Source organism: Varanus komodoensis, unplaced genomic scaffold, assembly GCF_004798865.1.
Source record: "Varanus komodoensis strain SLA01 unplaced genomic scaffold, ASM479886v1 scaffold20_1, whole genome shotgun sequence".
NCBI classification, from domain to species: Eukaryota; Metazoa; Chordata; class Lepidosauria; order Squamata; family Varanidae; genus Varanus; species Varanus komodoensis.
Window position 1 is genome coordinate 618,993 of NW_025335587.1, and position 20,674 is coordinate 639,666.

A 20,674-nucleotide genomic window follows, 5' to 3' on the forward strand; every position below is an offset into this window, starting at 1 on the left:
ACATATTTTACAAAACCCCATAGCAGTATGGGAAATAAAGATCCTTCTACAAAAAGAAGATGTTAAGTCAATGTACAAAATAAAGCTTTAGAGTTTCAAAATCATATCAGGGCAAGAGAGACATACCAATTAGATGTGCTACCATTCCTTTGCCAGGAAGGGTCAGGTGACAAAATGCTTTGAGAATGTACAGGATCACATTGAATGTTATCCTTCTTCTCTTTCCTGGATATTGCACTTAACAATCCTTGTTTTGTCAGGAAGGATTCAGTAGATCCAACAGAAAAAGAGCCATTGCCGCAGAGACAAAAGCAATTAAAGGCGATGTCGTGGTGCCGTTTCTGGCTGAGCTTTGGAGATGATGCTGGAACGCCAAGTCTGGTGGTGATTGCTGGTCCAGCTGTTCTGAAAACCAAATGGATGGGTTGACTGAGATGTATCCGTTTGTCACCCTGATGTGGGAAGGCATGGTTGTTGTGCTAGAAGGAAACACACAAGAGCAACATAAGCTTTCGTGATTCATAAGGGCTAGGAGAAAGTGTCCATTTGTGTCAGGGCTTTGCTGGTGAATTGGGGCAAACAGGGTCTAAATTCAGGGGAGAGAAGCTCACCATCAGTTTGAGAGGAAGTCAAAAACTTTCCATGCCACAGTGGTTCTTCACAGTTGTCATAGGATAAGGTGGCCTAATGCAAAGAATTCTACATAGCAAAATGGAAAGTAAACTGACAGTGCAATGGTCCACCTAAAAAATCACACATTCTCTCACACATGAAAGCATGCACAGTTGAGCTGATATCTCCATTTTATCACCTATTACTTACCATCCAGCTTTTCCAACCCACCCCTGCCTCCCTCCTCAAACCTTATCCAACCCTTCCACCTTTAGTCTCTCTCTCTTTGTATATGTTTGTGCTCTCTAAAGCTATTCATTGTCAAGCACTTCATACTTATTTCAGCATAGGGTAAAATATTTTATATTGCATGCAATGTGAATTTTTTTAAACAAAAAACCTTTGTATTATTCTTAAACCTAAACTCACTTGGATGAATATAGAAAGAAGAGACTTTATTTAATATGAAAAGTGTGCTCAGTAGAAATCACATGTCAATGCTTCTTGTAACTGAAAGAATAAAGGAGTGATAAATAGTTAAGGGGAATCATGATTCAGGGTAAATGCTCCATATAATAAACGAGATTTGAATTTGGGGTTTCAGCCATAAAATATTCTGCTTGTGCATTCTATTCATCTTCAAGACAAAAGACATCATTAAAACAAAAACAAAAAAACAAACAAACCCCCAGATGTGGAGCCAATTGTAGCAGATTATTCTCAGTGTGTCTTTTTTTCTTGTTGTCTTATGTCAGAGAATAACTCATCATATTTGCCTTGTGGTGTTGCTGGATAATCTTGAATGACACCAATGATCTGGCATCAAAGGAAATTAATCAAATAACAAAGGCAGTACTATTCCAGATGTGTTAGTCTGAAAAGGGATGCTCCCAATGGTTATTCTGAAATGGCTTCTAAGTTCCTATATATAATGTCAAATTCCTTTTGCAGTAATGGAATATCATGTGCCTGTGTGTGAAGAGGGGCATGTTATGTTAAATGATTATACAAGAGGGAACCCGAAAAAAATCAGGAATTCATTTATAAAAATTGTGTATTTCTGTTTACATGGTCAAACTTCAATCACTTTTGAAGTACTCTCCATTTGATGCAATACACCTATTGAGACATTTTTCCTGCTGCTCAAAACTGGTTTTGAATTCATCAATTTCCATGCCTTTATTACCTCTTTCACATCAGCAAAATGTTTCCTTCTGAAGACTTTTTCATCCAGGGAAACAACAACAACAAAGTCGCACAAGGCAAGATTGGGTGGGGCACAAGGGTCAAGCCGTTTTTGGTCAAAAACTGTTGAACGCTCAGCTGAACAAAATTTTACCACCATATGTTGTTCGTGTAAACAAAATAGGCAAACACCTTGAAAAAGTCTCCAGAAAAACCTTACTGAAGCCGAGCGCAGTCTCTTACAACAACCCAGCTAGTTACGCTGATGCAGGTGGGTTCCTAAAACACTCACCTAGCAGAGGAAGCTGCTACTACAAAGGGTGTGACCTCCAGAAGATAATTCCTGTTTTTGTGGGGGTCTCCCCTCGTATGCACTCCTACAGGAGTAAGTGCATAGGATTATAAACCCACTTCTTACAGAAGGTTCTAGAAGTTTTGTACTGAGTGCAAAAGAATATACAACAGCTCAGTTCAGTACCTACCAGCAAAACCTGGTACACTAGCTACAACCCTATCTTGCCTCAGCTATTTATGCTGCAGTGGTATCCAGTCTAAATGATGGCAATGCACCCTACGTGGGGCTGCCTTTGAAGATGTTTCAGCTGCTGCAGGAGACAGACACCCCAAAACTAGTGAAGGCTGAACAGTCTGCTCAATATTGTGCCAACCACACAATGTAAGTTACATTTACGTATAAAGTTTCAGCAGCCTTCCACTTTTTGCTTCAAGTAACCAGCTGCTGGAATTAATGATGTGTGAGGAATCTGGTTTGGGGGTGCAAATAAATCTGTTGGGTTTTTTCAACCTGGCTGCCCAGACTCTGGCTCACATTCTTTCTGAGTCCAGTTTGCACTGGGTATCCAGGCGGGTGTCTGGCAGGAGGTGAGTCCACGTGTTGTGTTTTAAAGTGAGGCAGCTTGTCCAAACACTGCCTGTGTACCTGCTGTGCAAGCAGAATTCTGCTTCTGTGCATGGACCGTGCTCATGTGTACTGTGGGTGGCAGAGGGAAGGTGCATTCAGCACTGTCCACAGGTGGTGTGTATCATACTTGGAGAATTGGCATCAGGGACCAAGCAGGAGAATATTTCAGGGCAAAGAACCAGCTTGCTAGCATTCATGTGCATTTGTGGATTTGATCTTGGCTTGCCTCGCTTCCCAGGCCAGGGCCTAGCACAAAAACAACATCTGGCAAGCACAAGAGAGCCAGATTCTAGGCAGGTCTTCACATCACTAACTGGAACCATGTAAACAGTATTAGCAAAGCTAATGGTCAGTATGTCACTTAAGGTAACCTGACAGTGAATTTCACACTAATTTCTATTCTTTTTCATGTTGTGAGCCGCCCTGAGGCATATAAATGTTTTAATAAATAATAAATAAATAAATATTCTATGAGGCCTTTACATATTGGCAGTATCATTAATGTTCATTCATTCTTACATTGGAGATGCTTTCCCTATTGCTAACTAGTTCTTTTGTCATCATAAATGGTTTGTCTATTATTCTGACATGTTCATTATGGAAGAACAGCTTATTTTTCTTCAAAACCTTTTCCTACTCTTATTTCTAAACTAAACTGAATTGTATATTTGCTTGAAAATTCACTTATTTCTCTTATTCACTTATTCACAGTTTATTTTCAGTTTTATCTTAGGACTGTCATTCCTACCAGGTGCAAGACAGTTGAAAGTATATTTATTCACAGTAATAAGGTATTCAAGAATTCTATCTGTATTGCTCTTCAGCAGACAGCTTGCCTGAAGGAATTACCCGTTTTCAGGCTCAGGTACCCAGATGATTTATTTTAACGTTATAGCTATGATAGAGAGCATCAACACCCATAAAGTTCTTCTGCAATTGTTTCTTTGACAATGACCATTGTCTCAGAATATCTTCTCAGTATGAATGTAATCTAAATGGAGCACAGTAATTATCTCTAGTTCTTCAGTAACAAACTGAATTAAGTGAGGCTCCATAAAACAACACTGTTGACATTAATTTGACCATCATTTGTATCCTATTTAGGATAAATATTTTACTTTATTTCAGATTTTTTAAAACATGGACTAGGCTATCAAGGCTGTAATAGGCATGAGTGATGCTGATAATGCATTGGTGGTTGGCATAAGTCAGAACAATGTTAATGAATGAGAAATGGAGGGACAAAGGAGAAACAGGAAGTGATTTGGGCATAGGACTCCATCAACAATCTGTAAGTTCCATCCTAATTTTCTGTAGGAAGGAAAATATGCTTGAAGAAAAGAAAGTGGAGTTCAGAGTTTGAGCAACCAACACAAGTTGCTTCTAGTAGAAAACTCTCTTTTCTTTTTGCTCATTGTGCTTCTGTAGGCTTATGTATTTCCAGCCCTGCAACTCAAGGTTGTTTCTCTGTTTTCACCACTATTGGTTCAGCTATTAAAACAGACAACTTTGTTCTCGTGTAGTCCAGGCCCCAACCTTTCCAACCTGGTAGTGAGGTCTGCAATGATCACAACATCTCATTTTTGACACCACGTAATCATAAATGTTCAAATGGACATGAGGCAAGAAAGTCTATTGTTACAAAGGACTTCCAGATTTGCTTGTATTGCAAATCTTTTTGAACTTTTTCCCAATGTTCTTTCCCTCTCTCAATTGTATTGTGAAGATGCAGCAGCATCCCTGAAAAAAGCCAATTATTGTAAAGATGTTGTCTACTGAGAAGGAAAAGGAGATGAATTTGTGCTTAGGTTAATTCTCAGACAACTGCAGAGGAGTGAATGCCTTGTAAAATCCAGTAACCTTTGAAGCATGCCCTTGGAGTGATTACTCCATCCCCCATCTAATGATTTAAAGATGTGGGAGTCCTTTCTGATTTGGAAACAACAAGAATTTCATCCTTATTAATACCAGAGACTGTCAGAAAACAATCCTTTCTTTCTTTCTTTCTTTCTTTCTTTCTTTCTTTCTTTCTTTCTTTCTTATTGGTATAACTGTTCAAGGTTACTCATATATAGCTGAAAAGTGACATGGATTCTCATGAAGTGTCTGTGTGGTCCTCAGGCAAAAGAAGACAATATTAACTCTTCCTTTTGCGCTTCTTCCCACTACCTTAGAAATGCTTTGATGCTTTTGTAATATTTTGGGAATGTTCCTTCATAATTCTATTCCATGACTCACAAGCACAGTTGACACAGCCTCCCATTAAGCATCCATCCCATTATTCATCCAAGTCCCTGTGCAGAGACAAGACTTTCTGTGTGTGCTGTTTATTTTGCCAGCCCTTTACAGACACCCAAGGCAGAATAAATTCAATAATAGACACAAAGCTTGGATGTGAATGGTGTGCCATAAATGATCTATGTGCTATTTCTCATCTCATCCAAGCGGTGACATTTCTGGATCATTTAGACAAGTGAAAGCTCCCTCACTTCTGGAATAAGACAGTTATGATACCCAATAGTGGCCAGTACAAAAGGAGTCTAAAATAGATAATTGATTCTCAGCTAAACATGGCTTAAAATTAAAATTAATTAAAATGAGCTCTGATGAATTGGAACTCCTATTACCTGTAGTGTTCTGATCCTTCAAATTCTGTAGCTGGGAGGACCAAAGTTTATGGTCACATCTATGGCAATTGCATGTATCCTGTGATTCCAGTTTAACTGTCACTTGACCAAAATGTGGCATATTCTGATGCATTCTCCTGTCATCCTTGAATCAGAAATGCTTTGTTTGTCCCAGCCCCATCCTTTTAGTGACATGATCTCAGCTTCCTAGACTCGTCTTTACTCAAGACCCAGCAGGACTTGCTTGAGACATGTTGCCAACTGAAGCATCTGTTGCACAAGAGAAACCTGATGGCCAAACACCTATTTGGGGAGCTTAACTAACAGTTACACAAGTTTAAAATCTTCAGGCCATCTCAAGAAATAATGTTTCTCCAGGCCATCTGTATGTTTCAGGAAATATGCTGGAAAAGGCTCTTAGACTGTGGAATTCATTGCAAATAGCTGAGATAGGTGAAAACTGAAACTCTTTTGGGTCTATGATACTTAACTATTGCAACAGTCTTCGACACACTCTACATGGATGCTTGATTTAATACTCCTGAAACCATCAAACAATTCACAAACATTATCTGCAAACTTAAACCAGCATGAAGAACAATCCCACAGTAGAGTTCACAGACAGGACAGAACTCACTGTTTAGCCATTATAAATGATTAAAATGTTTTTGGGTAGATCTGTATTGAACACCCTCTTAAATCAAGTCTCCTGCCCCCAGTTTAATGCATATCCACCTTCATTGATGTATATGTTTTTCTCTTTATGGATTTGATACCAAAGCAGGATAACCGTAATCACTGCACCCCTGCCTGCACACACCAACTCTATGCTGAACAATGAGGAATTAGTGTAAGGTATTTCAGATGAAGTCTTAGGTAGCATCTGGCAAGTGAAAGCTGTGATATGGAAAATATGAATGGAGTGGTTCCTATTCATAAATTATAAAGATCTACCAGTACACCTGCTAATCAGTGGTCTCCTGATTCCCTATAATTCATCAGCATGGACAAACATGTGCATGGATCATAGACAAAGGCAATACATTCCTTTGAGGTAGCCAACTAACATGTGGTCAAATAACAGGGTATACATGAGATACTGAAAATGACAAGTGTTCTTGAAACTCATGCTTCTTTGGGCCCTGGAACAGACCAACAAAATCAGCAGTGAATGGGGAAAGGATGGGGTACGCATAGCTGTGGCTTGCTAAACAGATATGTTTAATCTGCAACAAATATTACAAAGTCTCTCTAGCTTGGCTTACATATTATAGAACTGGGTCCTGGCATAGAAAATAGTTGGTACAATGTTGCTCCTAATCAGGAATGCACAAGGATGCAAACTATCTCCATGCAAGGTGGCCACAGTGACATTATATTGCAGGTGCTGTGGGAGATCTAAAACGGTGGCCACTGGCTGCCAGGCACTGAACAACAACTTTCCTTTTTGAAAGGGAGACCCCGGAGAGACTTAGGTGGTGGTGATCCCCCAACAGAGAGCGATGGAGCACCAGAAGTTGACTCAGGGTACTGCAAGGTGATGAATATAGGAAGGTCCTTAGTACAGATCCTTCCCCGCATTTAAGTTATGAAGATTCCTACCATGTAAATTCATATCAATAGAATTGTTTCCGCTTAATAAAACCCAACAGACTTCATAAAAACCTTACAGGCCAAATGTTTTATTTAAGAGCTTACTCTGTCTCAAATATAAAATAGAAACATCCAGTAAGAATTTTTTAAAAAAACCCTCAGCTTGCTATTTGTGAAATATGTTCTTTGTTTAGCACTCCATGCCAAGCAAGCCTTAGAAAGTAAGTTGCAGGTACAGGAATATTCATTCAACTCCACACAGGCTTTCTGTTTGCATTTGCAGTTCTACAGATTTCATTAAGAGTGAGAGAGTGAGAGTCTTTCTTGGCTGCTCCAAGCATGTGCTATCTATCCGCCTAGAAAATGCTGCAGTCTGCCACCTGTTCTTCTAGTCTGCAACTCCTAGGAGCAGGCATTTGAGATTAAACAAGATATATACATAATTAGAGTTGGATAATTTAAGAGGAAAATAAATTGCTATGGATACAAAGAACTAGGAACAGGAATGTGGGAGATCAGGACGAGCAGGTTGGAATCCTGACCTATAGGTTAGGCAGTATGGTATATCATGCATTGGGTAGGGTCACCCCAGAGTTGGAGCAGGGCATCCGTATGCTCCTGATTCCAGGGAAGTGATTCCTAGGGATTTGCTGTTTGTGCAAAATGTTATACTGGATATGGAGGGATATCCTCAAACTTAAACTAGGGGATATGGAAGTACTTCTGGATATGATATTAGCTCACCTGTTGATAAGAACACATCCTGTGTTGACTGAGATTGCATGCCCTCTTGAAGCACACATGGGGTTTGGGAGTGTTCCCAGGCAATTCTATCAGAAGCTCAGGAGGCACTGTTGCCTAGAATTGCTTTTTACCAGCTTCTTACCAGTTGTGACTTTTTCTGGGGAAGACACAAAATTCCAGATTGGTCTACTATAACATGCTGCATGTGAAGCTGCCTTTGAAAAATGATTATTCTGACCCAAGCTGTGTAGGGCTTTATAAGTTAAAACCAGTACCTTGAATTGGGCTTGGAAGCATATGGGTGGTCAATATAAGCATGTCAAAACTGATGTTATATGCTCTGACCATCTGGTGCCCCTTTTTAATCTGGCTGCCGCATTTTGCACAAGCTGCAGCTTCCAAACAGTCTTCAAGGGCAGCCCCACACAGAGTACATTGCAGTAATCTAATTTAGATATTATCAGAACATAGATTACTGCTACTATAGGACTTCCTTCCACCTGTCCTGAATGTCCCACCTGTCACTTCATGGGATGATCCTGGGTTCTGGTATTACAACCTACTTTCTCCATACCATGCATAATTTCATAATTTTAAACATGTCTGTTTCCCTGTACTCTCTCCCGCAACTAAACAATCCCAGTTACTATAACTGTTTCTCATGGGGAGGAATGACTTTGCTGCTTAGAAAGAAAAGAAGGCTATTTTAAATAATAAATAGCCTAATACTTGTTTGGGTGTTCTGTTCTCTATGATAACATCCATCTCCTATGATAAAAAAATATAACTGGTGTCTCATCATAATGGTACTGAGACCTCTGGACTGGCCTATGCAGCATCTTTATGACATGCATTTCAGCATCTAGGTGATTATTTCCACACCATTATCAGCTGCATGATTGCAGCTGATGAGCAGAAGTGAGGAAAGCTGCCTTGGAGGAAACATTTCAGTCCAACAGTTCCCCAGGGCTTGAGAGGCCACAGGCCAAATTCCTGTAAACTGTTCTCTCTTGTTCCCTTTTGCAAATGATCAGAGAAAGCAGCAGACCTTGAACTACGAAGTGGAGGGAATATTCAAGGTTCTGAATTCGCACACTTTGACAACTGAAAACTTACTGAGAGGTGTGTGTGTCCACATGGGTGTGGCAGTTTCTGAGATTAGAACAACAGATTGAAGCTATTGTTGTCATCACAATGGCTAGAAACATGGGGGTTTGGGTGGGTGGGACTGTACACTTCTACATGATTATATACATTATTCAATATACATATGTATGATCAAGATATGTCTGCATTTATGTTGCTGTGCACAGGCCTGCATATTATTTGTTCTGTTTAGGAAGGGGAAGGGGCTAATCAGTTCTTCATGTCCAACCTCTTGCTCAATCCAGATTAAAGCACCCTAACAGATGACTATTCAGCTGCTTCTTGACTTCAATACTTGCCGTATTGCTTTCCTGGTCTGGCTTCATGTAACTTGAGCCCATTATTCTGTGTCCTGCAGCCTGGGATGATGGAAAAGAGATCCCAGCTCTCCTCTATGTGAAGTACTTAAAGAGTTCTATCATGCCTCTCCTCAGTCATCTCTTCTCAAGGCTGTGTTGCCAGCTTCCTGATCATCCTTGTTGCCCTCCTCATAACTCTTTCCACTTTGTCTGTATCGATCTTAAAGTGTGGTGCCCAGAACTGATGGCAGTATTCAAGATGAGGCCCAACTAGTGCTGAGTATAGGGGAACTAGTACTTCACATGATTTTGAAATGATATTTCTTCTAATGAAACCCAGAATTGCATCATCCTTTTCTGCAGCCACACCACACTGTTGATTCATATTCAGCTTGTGATCTAGAGTAATTAGATCACTTCTCACTGGCAGTATCACTGAGCCAGATGTCTCCCATCTTGTACCTAAATATTTGGTTTCTTTTTCCTAGGTACAGGATCTGGCATTTGTCCTTACTAAATTTCAGCCGAGTGCTGCAGCCTAACAAGGTTACTTTAATTTTGTTTCTGACTTCCAAGGTATTGGCTAGCTCAGTCAGGTTGTGTCATGTTCCATGGTAAACTCCAGTGCAAAAAGCAACTGTTTGCTCATGAAATATTTGAGAATGGCAAGGAAAATGATACTGATAAACATAATAAGGTTATGAGTGCTAAAATAATGTTAAGGATGTGAGTGTGCAAAAATTAATTGCTGCTATTTTAATAATGTGAAGTTGCACTTGTAGGAACTTGAGAACCTGCACTAATACAATAAGTGGCTTTCTCTCCTAGCCTACTCATCATATGAAAAGATACAAGGAAGTTTAATTAATATATCGTGAACACTCTGACCAGACAGCTAATCCAAAGAGCTCTGGTAAAAGCCATCCAGGGAAAGAGAGCTTGTCAGCAGAGACAATGAGTGAAGAGATTTACTTCTTCCTCACAGACACTGTCGAGTTGTGCTGTGCCATTATTTTACTTCCATGTCAAGTCAATAGTCACCATATTTATCAGGAAACTGGGGCTGCCAAGAGCAGATGTTGGGCCAGTTGCACAGGTGCTGCCTCAGGGGCTTGGGCAAGGTTATATAGCCCGACACTGAAAGGTGGATATGAGCCTCTTCTCTTAGCTGATTTATGTCAGGAGTCTCTTGCCAGATGGGAAAGAACAAATACATGTGAACATAATTTAAAGGCTATTCACAAGATTACATAATGCAGCTTGACTATCTTAAGCACTTCCTTCCAAATGCTCCATTCACTCCTACAGTGGTATTGCCTAAACACAAGGGACAGGGTCCCCCCCCCCCCTTCAAACACTGTCTTCATTTTAGGAAATAGAATCCAGGTGTGGTGGTCAATTAATTTATTTATTGAATAAATGTGAAATAAAAACAATGGTCACCCAAAAGTGATATTTTTAAAAAATGCAAACTGAAGTATATTATAAACTATAAAATGAAAAGGGAAGTTGTTGTTACTGCTGCGTGTTGTCATCTCTGATTTATGGAGATCCTCTGTATGAAAGACGTCCAAAATGTCCTGCCCATGAAAGCCTTGTCCAGTTCTTGTAAATTCAAGGCTGTGACTTCTTTATGGAGCCAATCCATCTCATAACTGGGTCTTTCCTTTCTTCTTCTGCCTTCAGCTTTCCTAGAATGTTTGTTTTCTCTAGGGAGTCTTGACTTGGAGCACGATGTGCTCCAAGTTTGACAGTCTCAATTTTGTTAATTTGGGTTCTAGGAAAAGCGCTGATTTAAGAAGGGAAGACACGTTGCAAAAGTAGAGAGATGGTCCCCTTTAGGCTGCTATTGGCCTGTCAAAGCTTGGCATTGTCAGGAGAGTGACCAAAAGAATAATCTGTGATGCTGGGAGGGGATGTAGCTCAGGGGCAACGTCCCTCCTTTACATGCAGAATGTCCAAGGTTCAATACCCAGCATCTCCAGATAGGCCTGAAAGCTCTGGAGACTACCTGATAGTCCACGTTAACAGAGCGGAGGCAGATTAACAAATGGTCTAACTCAGAGCACAGCAGCTTCCTATGCTTCTTGGAGTAAGGCAGGCAAGACCTCTCCCATTGCTCACACTACTCTTTCAGAGTATTGGATATTGTTCGTTAAATGTACTGTCTTATCCTACTCATGGGGAAGTGTAACTGTAAAATAATGTTGAGATAGGTATGTGCCATGTCGTAAGAGGTGGCATGGTTAAGAAAAGAGCTCAGAAACATGAAAAATGCAGCAGCCTAGTTCACTAGTTCTTGAAGAGGCAGGCTCAGCAGAGAAGCATGAAATGGGACTTCCTACGTAATTATAACCAGATTGACAGAGTGCTTATCCTTCTAACGCATATGAGCCCAACCGCCTCTTAAATTCCTGTTTAGATGGGTGCCATTTTAAAAATTTGTGGACCACCCATTTACTCTCCTTCCCTAAAAAGTGTGTGTTGTGAGGGCAGGGTGGATATGGAAGCAGCTTCTATGCAATGTGATATCCTTGTGGAGACAAGGTGTTCACAAGGCCAACATATTTTTAAGATGGCATCCAAAGCTTCCTGGTATATCACATGACAACGTATCCAAAATCAGTCAGTAGACACAAAGCTTGTTATGTTCCATATCAATGTCACTTGCACATCCTATCTCAAGTTTTGGGACACTTCTTCAATCAGGTTGTGTCTTTTTAAATTTCTGTGCCACTACTAAACTCCTAGATTAGATTTTAATGTACTGAATAAATAGCAGGTGAAGAACAGAACTTGAAATAAAACAAGCAATGGCTATTTCACAATCTCAAAATCTCTTTGTGGGGGAAAAATAGTCTGATTTGAATTTTATCCATTAAGATGTCAAAAGCACAGACTCCAAAGAAACACAGCTTCTCCTTTCATGAAGATGAATGATGTGTCTTGAAACACCTTGAAATCCCACTTTATTTAGTGAAATTCACCTTTCAGGAGCTGTTAAATAAAATTGAAGGTTTGTTGTACCTGACAGTATCGTGCTTTGAATTACAGCATTGCCTGCAAAAAGGACAAACTGTCTGGCTGAAGTTCCATTTGATAAGGGTGGCTATTTCCGGCGATAGTTAGTATAGTTCATTGTATTTTCTGCCTTTCACCACAGGGCTGGCCCATGTGTATGTTTGTGCTCTAACTTATAGACTGAAAGAACATTCACATAAAATAAGGTGATAGTTGCTAAAGCTTTTACAATGATACTCCTTTGGACTAAGTACCAATTGTGAGCATGAAACAAAAATCCCATTCTTGCTTGTATTATTTCCCTTTCCCAGTATAACATGATTTGCCTTCTACACATATAGAAGTACATTCTGTGGGAAGAAGGGACACCTTGGGGAAGAAGGGAGGCCAGGTTCTCTCTTGGAACTTATGAAATATAGTACAAAAAATTGAAGTTAAATATTAACTGTCTAATTTAGGGCTTGTCACCTCTCCTCTACAGGAGAACAGATACCTAATGCTTGATAACAAATGTTTACATTGCTATTTAGTTCCAGGTCATCTTGCCTAGTTCTTTGCCTTTCTTCTCACTTTTAATAACAGTATAGCAGGAAGCCTCTCAAGTAGATGAGTCACTTAATATGAACATGCTCTTTCTATCCAGTTTCTTACAGATGCTACATTTCTTGGTTTAATCTGTCTGTCTAGGATGGTATAGTACACTGGATATACCTTCAGAAAACTGGCCTCTTCTCCCCGGCTGTGACAGAATAGAACAGGGATGGCGAACCTTTTAGAGACTGGGTGCCCAAACTGCAACCCAAGATCCACTTATTTATCACAAAGTGCCAACACTACAATAAAACCTGAAAACTGAGGTTTTAGTTTAGAAAAAAACAAATCACAGCCAGTCCAAGCAAATGTATATATATATATCCTTGGCAGTGCCCTGACCAGCCATGTGAAAGCTCGGAGGAGTTGTAGCTAATGTGTCATGGCTTGTGACGTCATCGCCTGGTGCCATGATTCCTTTCCAAGCATGCGCATGGCCTGTATGTGCGCTTTTATCCGATTCTCGGCTGTTGGGGCAATGCTGGGGAGGCTTGGCTCACATGCTGACAAAGAGGGCTCTGTGTTCCCGCTGTGGCATGCGTGCCATATGTTCACCACCACTGCCCTAACCGTACCTTGGTGCATTCCCCTAACCCTAATATAGGGGTAAAATACCACTGAAAGGGGCGATTTTGAGAAAGCCTTCCTTGGGTAACTTTTTCTACACAGCCCATCATTTCTGCCCATTCCAAACACATTCCAACCATCAAAATCGTGCCAGGACATCTCGTTTTTCTAACCCTAACCCTACCCTGGTGCACACCTCTAACCCTAATACAGGGATAAAGTTCCATTGAAATTAATGTGATTTTGAAAAAGCCTTCCTTGAGTAGCTTTTTCTGCACTGTTCATCATTTCTGCCCATTCTGAACACATTCCAACCATCAAAATCGTGCCAGGACATCTCGTTTTTCTAACCCTAACCCTACCCTGGTGCACACCTCTAACCCTAATACAGGGATAAAGTTCCATTGAAATTAATGTGATTTTGAAAAAGCCTTCCTTGAGTAGCTTTTTCTGCACTGTTCATCATTTCTGCCCATTCTGAACACATTCCAACCATCAAAATCATGCCAGGACACCACATTTTTCTAACTCTAACCCAGTAATGGTGAACCTTTTAGAGACCAAGTGCTCAAACTGCAACCCAAAACCCACTTATCGCAAAGTGCCAGCACGGCAATAAAACCTGAAAAGTGAGGTTTTAGTTTAGAAAAAACAACTCACAGCCAGTCCAAGCAAATATATATATATATATATCCTTGGCAGCACACTGACCAGCCATGCAAAAGCTTGGATGAGTTGTGGCTAATGAGTCGTGGCTCGTGACATCATCGCCTGGTGCCGCTACTCCTTCCCGAGCATGCGCATTGCCCCTATGTGCGCTGGGGCGATGCTGGGGTGACTTGGCTGGCGTGCCGACAGAGAGGGCTCTGTGTGCCCACTGTGGCACGTGTGCCAAAGGTTCGCCACCACTGGAATAGAACAATCATGTATTAGAAAATAGCCCTATTCAGGCACTTCTTTGCAGCAGCCTGAAGAAGGGATATGGTCATTCACAGAAGCCCAACCTCCATTGTCCCTGCAAATTACGAGCAATGAGATTTAAAAATATCTGATTTTGTGGGGAACTATGTGAATATGGAGGAAAACACATTTTAAATGTTATTACTGCTACTCTCAATCTGATGTCATTTTAATATTATATTAAGAATATTATGAGTATATTCTTTAGCTTGTTTAACTTGAAGACTAAACGAGGTAGGGATACAGGCATGCAAACCCTGTCCCCAGCTTCCCTGAATATGTGGTTGGTTGTAGGAATTTCATCTGTTTACCACAAAGCTCTGAAAGGACTTTGTCTCATTTGTCTCGAGCACATTTGTCCCAAGACACTTAACAAGGTTCCCTGCTCCAGAAACTCTGATCAGGTTTGGATTTCCTGATTGTACAAGCAATCTGAAGCTACTTGTTGTAGTTCCATCCTTGGAGCCAAATTGATCTGGCTTAAGCCTCTACCTTCTACCACATGTATGCTGCTCTAAGGTCCTTGGAGAAAAGATGAATAGACTAATCATGATGGAAGTACTTTGCCTTCCATTGGCCTTCCTTCAGCTGGAGTCAAACTGACTATAGAAGCAAAGGGCCTCATCTTGTTTGTGCTTTGCCTCAACAAATATCCAGGGTAGGGTTATTTCTTAGTGTATGCAATTGTACCCCATGAATATAATAGACAATCATTTTCATAAGTGCATAGTTCTGTGGATCAACAAAGAAGTTATGCATTAGCAAACACATAATGCTTCTCTAGCAGAGCTCCTTCAAGGTTTTGGGAGGCCTTGAGATGCTACCCTTATTGGCCATCCCCACAAACTAAAACTGAAACTATTTTGATTCTAGTAGTGATGCTGCTTAGCTGCCAGCTTCCCCTTCCCTTGCACCTGGAGGACTTGCCCATCCTAGCATCACCACTGTCAGGTAAGCCTTCTCAGGAAGGGACATTGGCAGCTGCTGTCGTCTACTAGGGAAGTGACTAGGGGAAAGTGTGTGGGTCCCAAGGAGGCTGGGTTATTGTTCTTGCTGCACTCTGATTTCTCCCGCAACTGATGGGAGCTAATCAAATCAAACTTGTAGGTTGTACCCTATGGCACTCACTCACTCACTCACTCAATCAATGTACATCAGTGTATTTATCTATTTATAATAGTCCCATGGACACAGGGAGTAGTCATTTTGAAAAGCTTATGGAAGACACACACATAGCCAGTGCTAAGCACCACTGCGTAGCTCTCCCTCAGGTAAACTCACCCATCTTCTATCCGGACCCAGAGGTCATTGAATTGTCTTTGGCGATGGTTTTTATATTGCTTCTTGTGCCACTTCTTCTGCCGCCCAAACTCTTCCAGCTGACTGATGCTATCTGGCAGGAGGAGGTGTGGAGGAAGGCTGTCTTCTTCACTGTAATGGGGAGGCATTGAAGATGAAGATGGTTGTACATGCTCAAAAAAATTGATGGTAGGTGCAGCTGTGGCAGGAGAGCCCTTTGAAGGTGGATTGATGTTTGCCCTAGACCTGCAAAGGAAGTTTATCAAGAAGTGATGTGCGAATAACCATGTGAGAAAAATCCAGATATGCAACACTGGATGGACTCATACAATACTGTATTTAAGTACAAAAAGTATTTTTATTCTGCTACAGTGATATATGGGTAACTGGAGTCCTGTGTAGTACTTCTATCCCATTCAAGGCACGAGATGGAAGAATTAGATGCTGTAAAAGCAAAAGAATCTGGATAGAGAAATATGTTTTTTGTTAACAGCAATTGAAAGATTAATAAACTGTATAGGGGAGCTGCAAGGAAATATTTAGAGACTTTTGAAAACCAGGTTTGCACAGATGCTCAGCAAGGATGCTACAAGGATACTTGGGGGGATAAACGTTGCTTCAATTAGCCATCGAGTTCTTTCTCACTCCCTAATGCTCCCTAATTTTGCGTTCATTAGGAAGACTTTTGCTAACAATAAGGAATATTGCAGCTTTAAGCTTCATAGTATCATTCTGCTACTGCATTAAAGGCAATGCCAAACACAAGCTAATATTGTTTTATTGATTTTAATGAATTGCGCGGTGAGGCTGTTTGTCATTACAAGAATTCTTTGCATCTATTCTCCATTCTCTGCCCATGGTCCACAGAGGCATTTCTCATGCATGAACAATCTTGTTATAAGTGCTTGCCATTTTATGTGCTTGCCCCTCCCCACACACAGACAATTTTGCAACAATTGTTAGGATCTGAGAAGTAAATACAATACGCTTGGCAAATGCTTGTACTTTTTATCTCCTGAAGCAGCAATGCAAAAGAAATTAATGTACATGATCTTATGACTTGCCTTCAGGGGGGCACTAATACATAAACTAGACATTTATTTTTATGATAAAAATGAAAGTCTTGGCACTCATAGATATCCATAACTGCTGTGAAGGTTGCCTGCCTTCTAGACAAGAATTTAATATGTCAAGAGAGCAAACCTAGGGGTGCCCTTTCCTATGAGAGCAACCTCCATCAAGCAGAGTATAATTCTTATGCATTTTTGGAATAAACAAGTCAAAAAGCAAAACCTCTGATCTGGTATCCTCTAAAAACTGTTAAGAGAGAAAGAGGTGACAATTCTGAGGAGAGGAGAGATTTGCACTCCCATAAGTGATAGGAGTCTTTGATGGTTTCATTTTATATCAGAACACAAATGTCTAATAATAATAATAATAATAATAATAATAATAATAATAATAATAATAAATAGGAGATAGTTGTCATGAAGTGTACAGAGGAAGAAAAAAGCAGTCGTATTGCCATGTGTAAGAAGGCAGCTGTTTCCAGGCAAAAAATTATTGTATTTTATTGTAGAAGTCCTACCACGGCACAGGTAGCAGGAAAAATGTTGCCAGACATCATGAGACAAAGCCCAGCTGCTTCAGTCCACATTTTGGGTGGGCTGCTGCCTAAGCTACTTTAACTGCTCTGCCAAGAAATCAGGGCTCTCTCAGGAAAGCATGTTACATTTATGCACACTGGGGGAGACTATAACACCCGGTTTAGAGTTTTCTTGTGAGACTTTCAAGCCCTCACTGTGTTGACTGCAACTTGCTCTTGAACTGCCACTCGGGAAAATCCCTGCGTCCTTGTTGCTATCCTCTTTCCATACTTAGATGTAATATTTTTCCTTTGACCATTCCTTCTCATATTTTATTTCTTTTTTTTTTTTGAGGGGGGGTTGCTTATTACATTTCTGGTAACAATTTAATTAGTGTAAATTGCTAAACTTGTCCTTTGGTATCCAGCTCCCTCTGCAGTAGTTCTAGAAGTTAAACTTCAGAGTGGGATGTGGATGCGTCCTGTCCCGATACCCACCCATCTACAGGCACATGTAAGAAGATCAGGTCCTCTTGTATGCCTTTAGATAGAATTGCACAGTAGTTGAGTTGGAAGGGGCCTCTGAGGCCATCAAGTCCAGCTCCTGCTCCACTTCCACATGTGGTCACCTACCTGCAGGGTTAATCCTGCAGGACCACAGCTTCTTAGCAAAAGTGACTTGACATGTTAGCTTAATGAATAGCTCTGCAGGCAGGCAGACCTCTCCCATGGAGGCAAAGGAAGTGGTGATAGACATCATTCAGGATAAATTAATCCTAACATGCATACCCAAAACTTGGCTTAAACACAGGAGTGGGTTGAGTCCAGAATTTCATAATCTAACACCAGCTTTTTAGTCACAAAATTGTTTATTAATACAAGAGGGAACATTCAGCAATGGGGAATTCATGATTGTTGTAGGATGCGAGACTTGGTAAGGGATTCAGAGCTTTTCTATAGGTTGCCTGGAAATAGGGCTGGATGGACATGTGCATGGTATGAATTTTAGTCAAATCAGTAATGTCATGTTGTATTTCTTTATTTATTAGTTACACAGATCCCTGGGCGGGTTACAGACAAGATATACAAAATACAAAGAACTGCTGTACAAGATATAGAGAACTGTTTTTGAAAATATTATTGTATTTGAAGCAGAAGAGAAAAATATGTTTATATCAGTTTATTATAACTTTAAAAATGATTCTTTTGTCTGTGATCAGAGAAAGATATTGAAAACTCTATATTTATTTATTTATTTAGAAAATTTCTGTGCCGCCCCATTCGCCGAAGCCTCGGGGCAGCTCACAAAACATTAGATATGATAAAGAAGTCTTCAAAGTAAGTAAACAACTCTTAGTGAGCACTTCTTTGAAAGAAGCTGTTAGGACTTCTGTCTACCTCCATAATCTGTGGTCCTGTTGTTCCAGTATCAGACACTGGCCACCTACATTTTGGACCTGAGACGATAGAAAAGGTAACAACAGAAATGTTGCACAATAGAAATTATTGCATTTTGTTTGTGTGTGCATGAACTTGTTTAAATGGCAACAATTATTGCTTTTTGGAACAATTATTTTACACCTAATTTGTTGGATAGCCTTATATTTAATTTTTAAAGCAATATTAATTTTATAATGTAAACTGAAATACAGGAAGAAAGAGGAGGCACCATGTGGAAAAAAAAGTTTCCTTGGCTTTTAAAACCATCCAGGACAGGCCATTGCAAAGGGAATAAATGCAGGAGATGCTGGACAAAGTGGAGTGTGAAGAGGAGTCAGTGAAATATAGCTGGTGTTGATCCATAGCCAGGGCGTGAGACAAAACAAGAGCAACAGAGTCACCAGGACCAGGACAATTAGAGCTTCAGGCAAGGCAGAGTCCAGAAGCAGGATTTAATTAAATGTCTAAATCATAGTCCTGGTACACTCCAAGGTCAAGAACCAGATGAATGCATGAGGCAGAACAAGGACATGGTCAGGAACAAGCCAAGCAACAGGAGCAACAGCCAAGAGGACAAACAGAGGTGGAAGTAGGATAACAGGGCAGAAGAGATACAGCAAGGCAAGAGACATGCCACAACAGGAACTGGATGCAGCAAGGGATACGCAAGATGCAGGAGCCAAACCACAGCTTGCAGGAAGCCTTGCCTTGCAGTGAGGCAGGATATAGGTCAGGCAAGAAGCAGGCACAACAGCAAGGCAACATAGACAGGTAGGAGATACAGGAGGATGCAGGAGGCATGGCATGATGCAGAATGCACAGCAGGAACCAGGAGCAGGAACAGAAAAGGCCAGCAGGATGCAGGCACAGCAGCAAACAGAAGACCCTGTGCTGTTGAGGGAACAGGACAGGAGGCAGGAGAGGTTGGGCAAGGTACAGGCTCCACAGCTACAGGAAGTTACCAGTCCTGGAGGGAGAAGCTCGCTCTTCTGTTGGTCTTCCCCCAGGAACTCCCGGCTGGTGCTCATCAGTAGAATGAGAGCTCCAGCAGGGCTTGGGACTGCTCCTATGAATACAGTGGTGGTGGTTGTTCTGGTTCTGGCCACTAGAGCAGCCCAGATCCTGACAGCTGGAATGAGGTGTCTACCTTTCAGTTGTCCTTAATCTCCATTGGAACTAGAACTGCTGAGTCTGCCTCTCACACTGGGTTTACCTCTAACTGGCCACTGTTGCCCAAATATAGTTCAAGATAGCACTAAAATGCTCATCGCTATGAGTTGTGAGCTCATGTGAACAGACTTCTCCTCAGAGGCAGGAAATCATGTTGGAAGGTGAACCATCCCAGAAACCAACTCCAGTAGAGGCTCTGAAGTCTCCAAATGTTGGATTTGATAAAGAACAGGTCCAAATCCACAAATCTTATCATTAGTCCCACTCTAGGCTCCACATGTTGTGGTCTCTGTGATGTCATTGGAGAGGTAACAAAGCTTGGAATCTGCCTAGTTTCCTTGCAACCTTTTCTGCCCTCTCCATTCAATGTTTTAGCAACAGTGATTGTGTGGATGGGGAGTTGGGGGTGGGACTGTGCAGTACAAACATGTTTGGAAATTGCAATTTGGGCCCAAGTCCAGGGAAATTCACAACAGTAACATCCTGATGATAAAGCCTCATGAATCTCCAAGGAGCCCATTTCACTGTGGCAAAAGGAAAATGCAGGGAAGCAATCTGGAATTGGGTCAAGTTTATTTATGAGCCAAGCCAAAATGTAAAGGGATTTTTGGCTTGGTACATGTTACACCTGGTCTTTGAAACAGGGAGTGTTCCCCAGGTCTGGCCACCTTTTATCTTGCTAGTAGACAATAACACTGTAGATAAGTCTTAGTTGTGTAGGTCTGATCATAGCATAGAGATGACAGCTACCACTTCCATATACTCATGTCTTAGTACGCTTTTCAAAATTAGAAGCTATGCGCTATTGGAAGACTGTATTTACCAAGAATGAAGCTTCCCAGACAAAGAAAGCAGGACCGGGAGGGGAGGGGAGGGGAGGGGAGGTATGCAGGGAAGCAATCTGGAATTGGGT

General features: G+C 41.0%; 1 protein-coding gene across 1 annotated transcript in view; it reads right to left on the reverse strand.

Annotated features, from left to right (window-relative positions):
* Positions 1-256: 256 nt before the first annotated feature.
* The window catches only part of TRABD2B (TraB domain containing 2B), a 305,155-nt gene continuing 284,737 nt past the window's right edge, over positions 257-20,674 (reverse strand). The window contains 2 exon segments of the mRNA XM_044430334.1: positions 257-479; positions 15,549-15,806. Coding sequence (XP_044286269.1) covers positions 257-479; positions 15,549-15,806 — 481 coding nt within the window.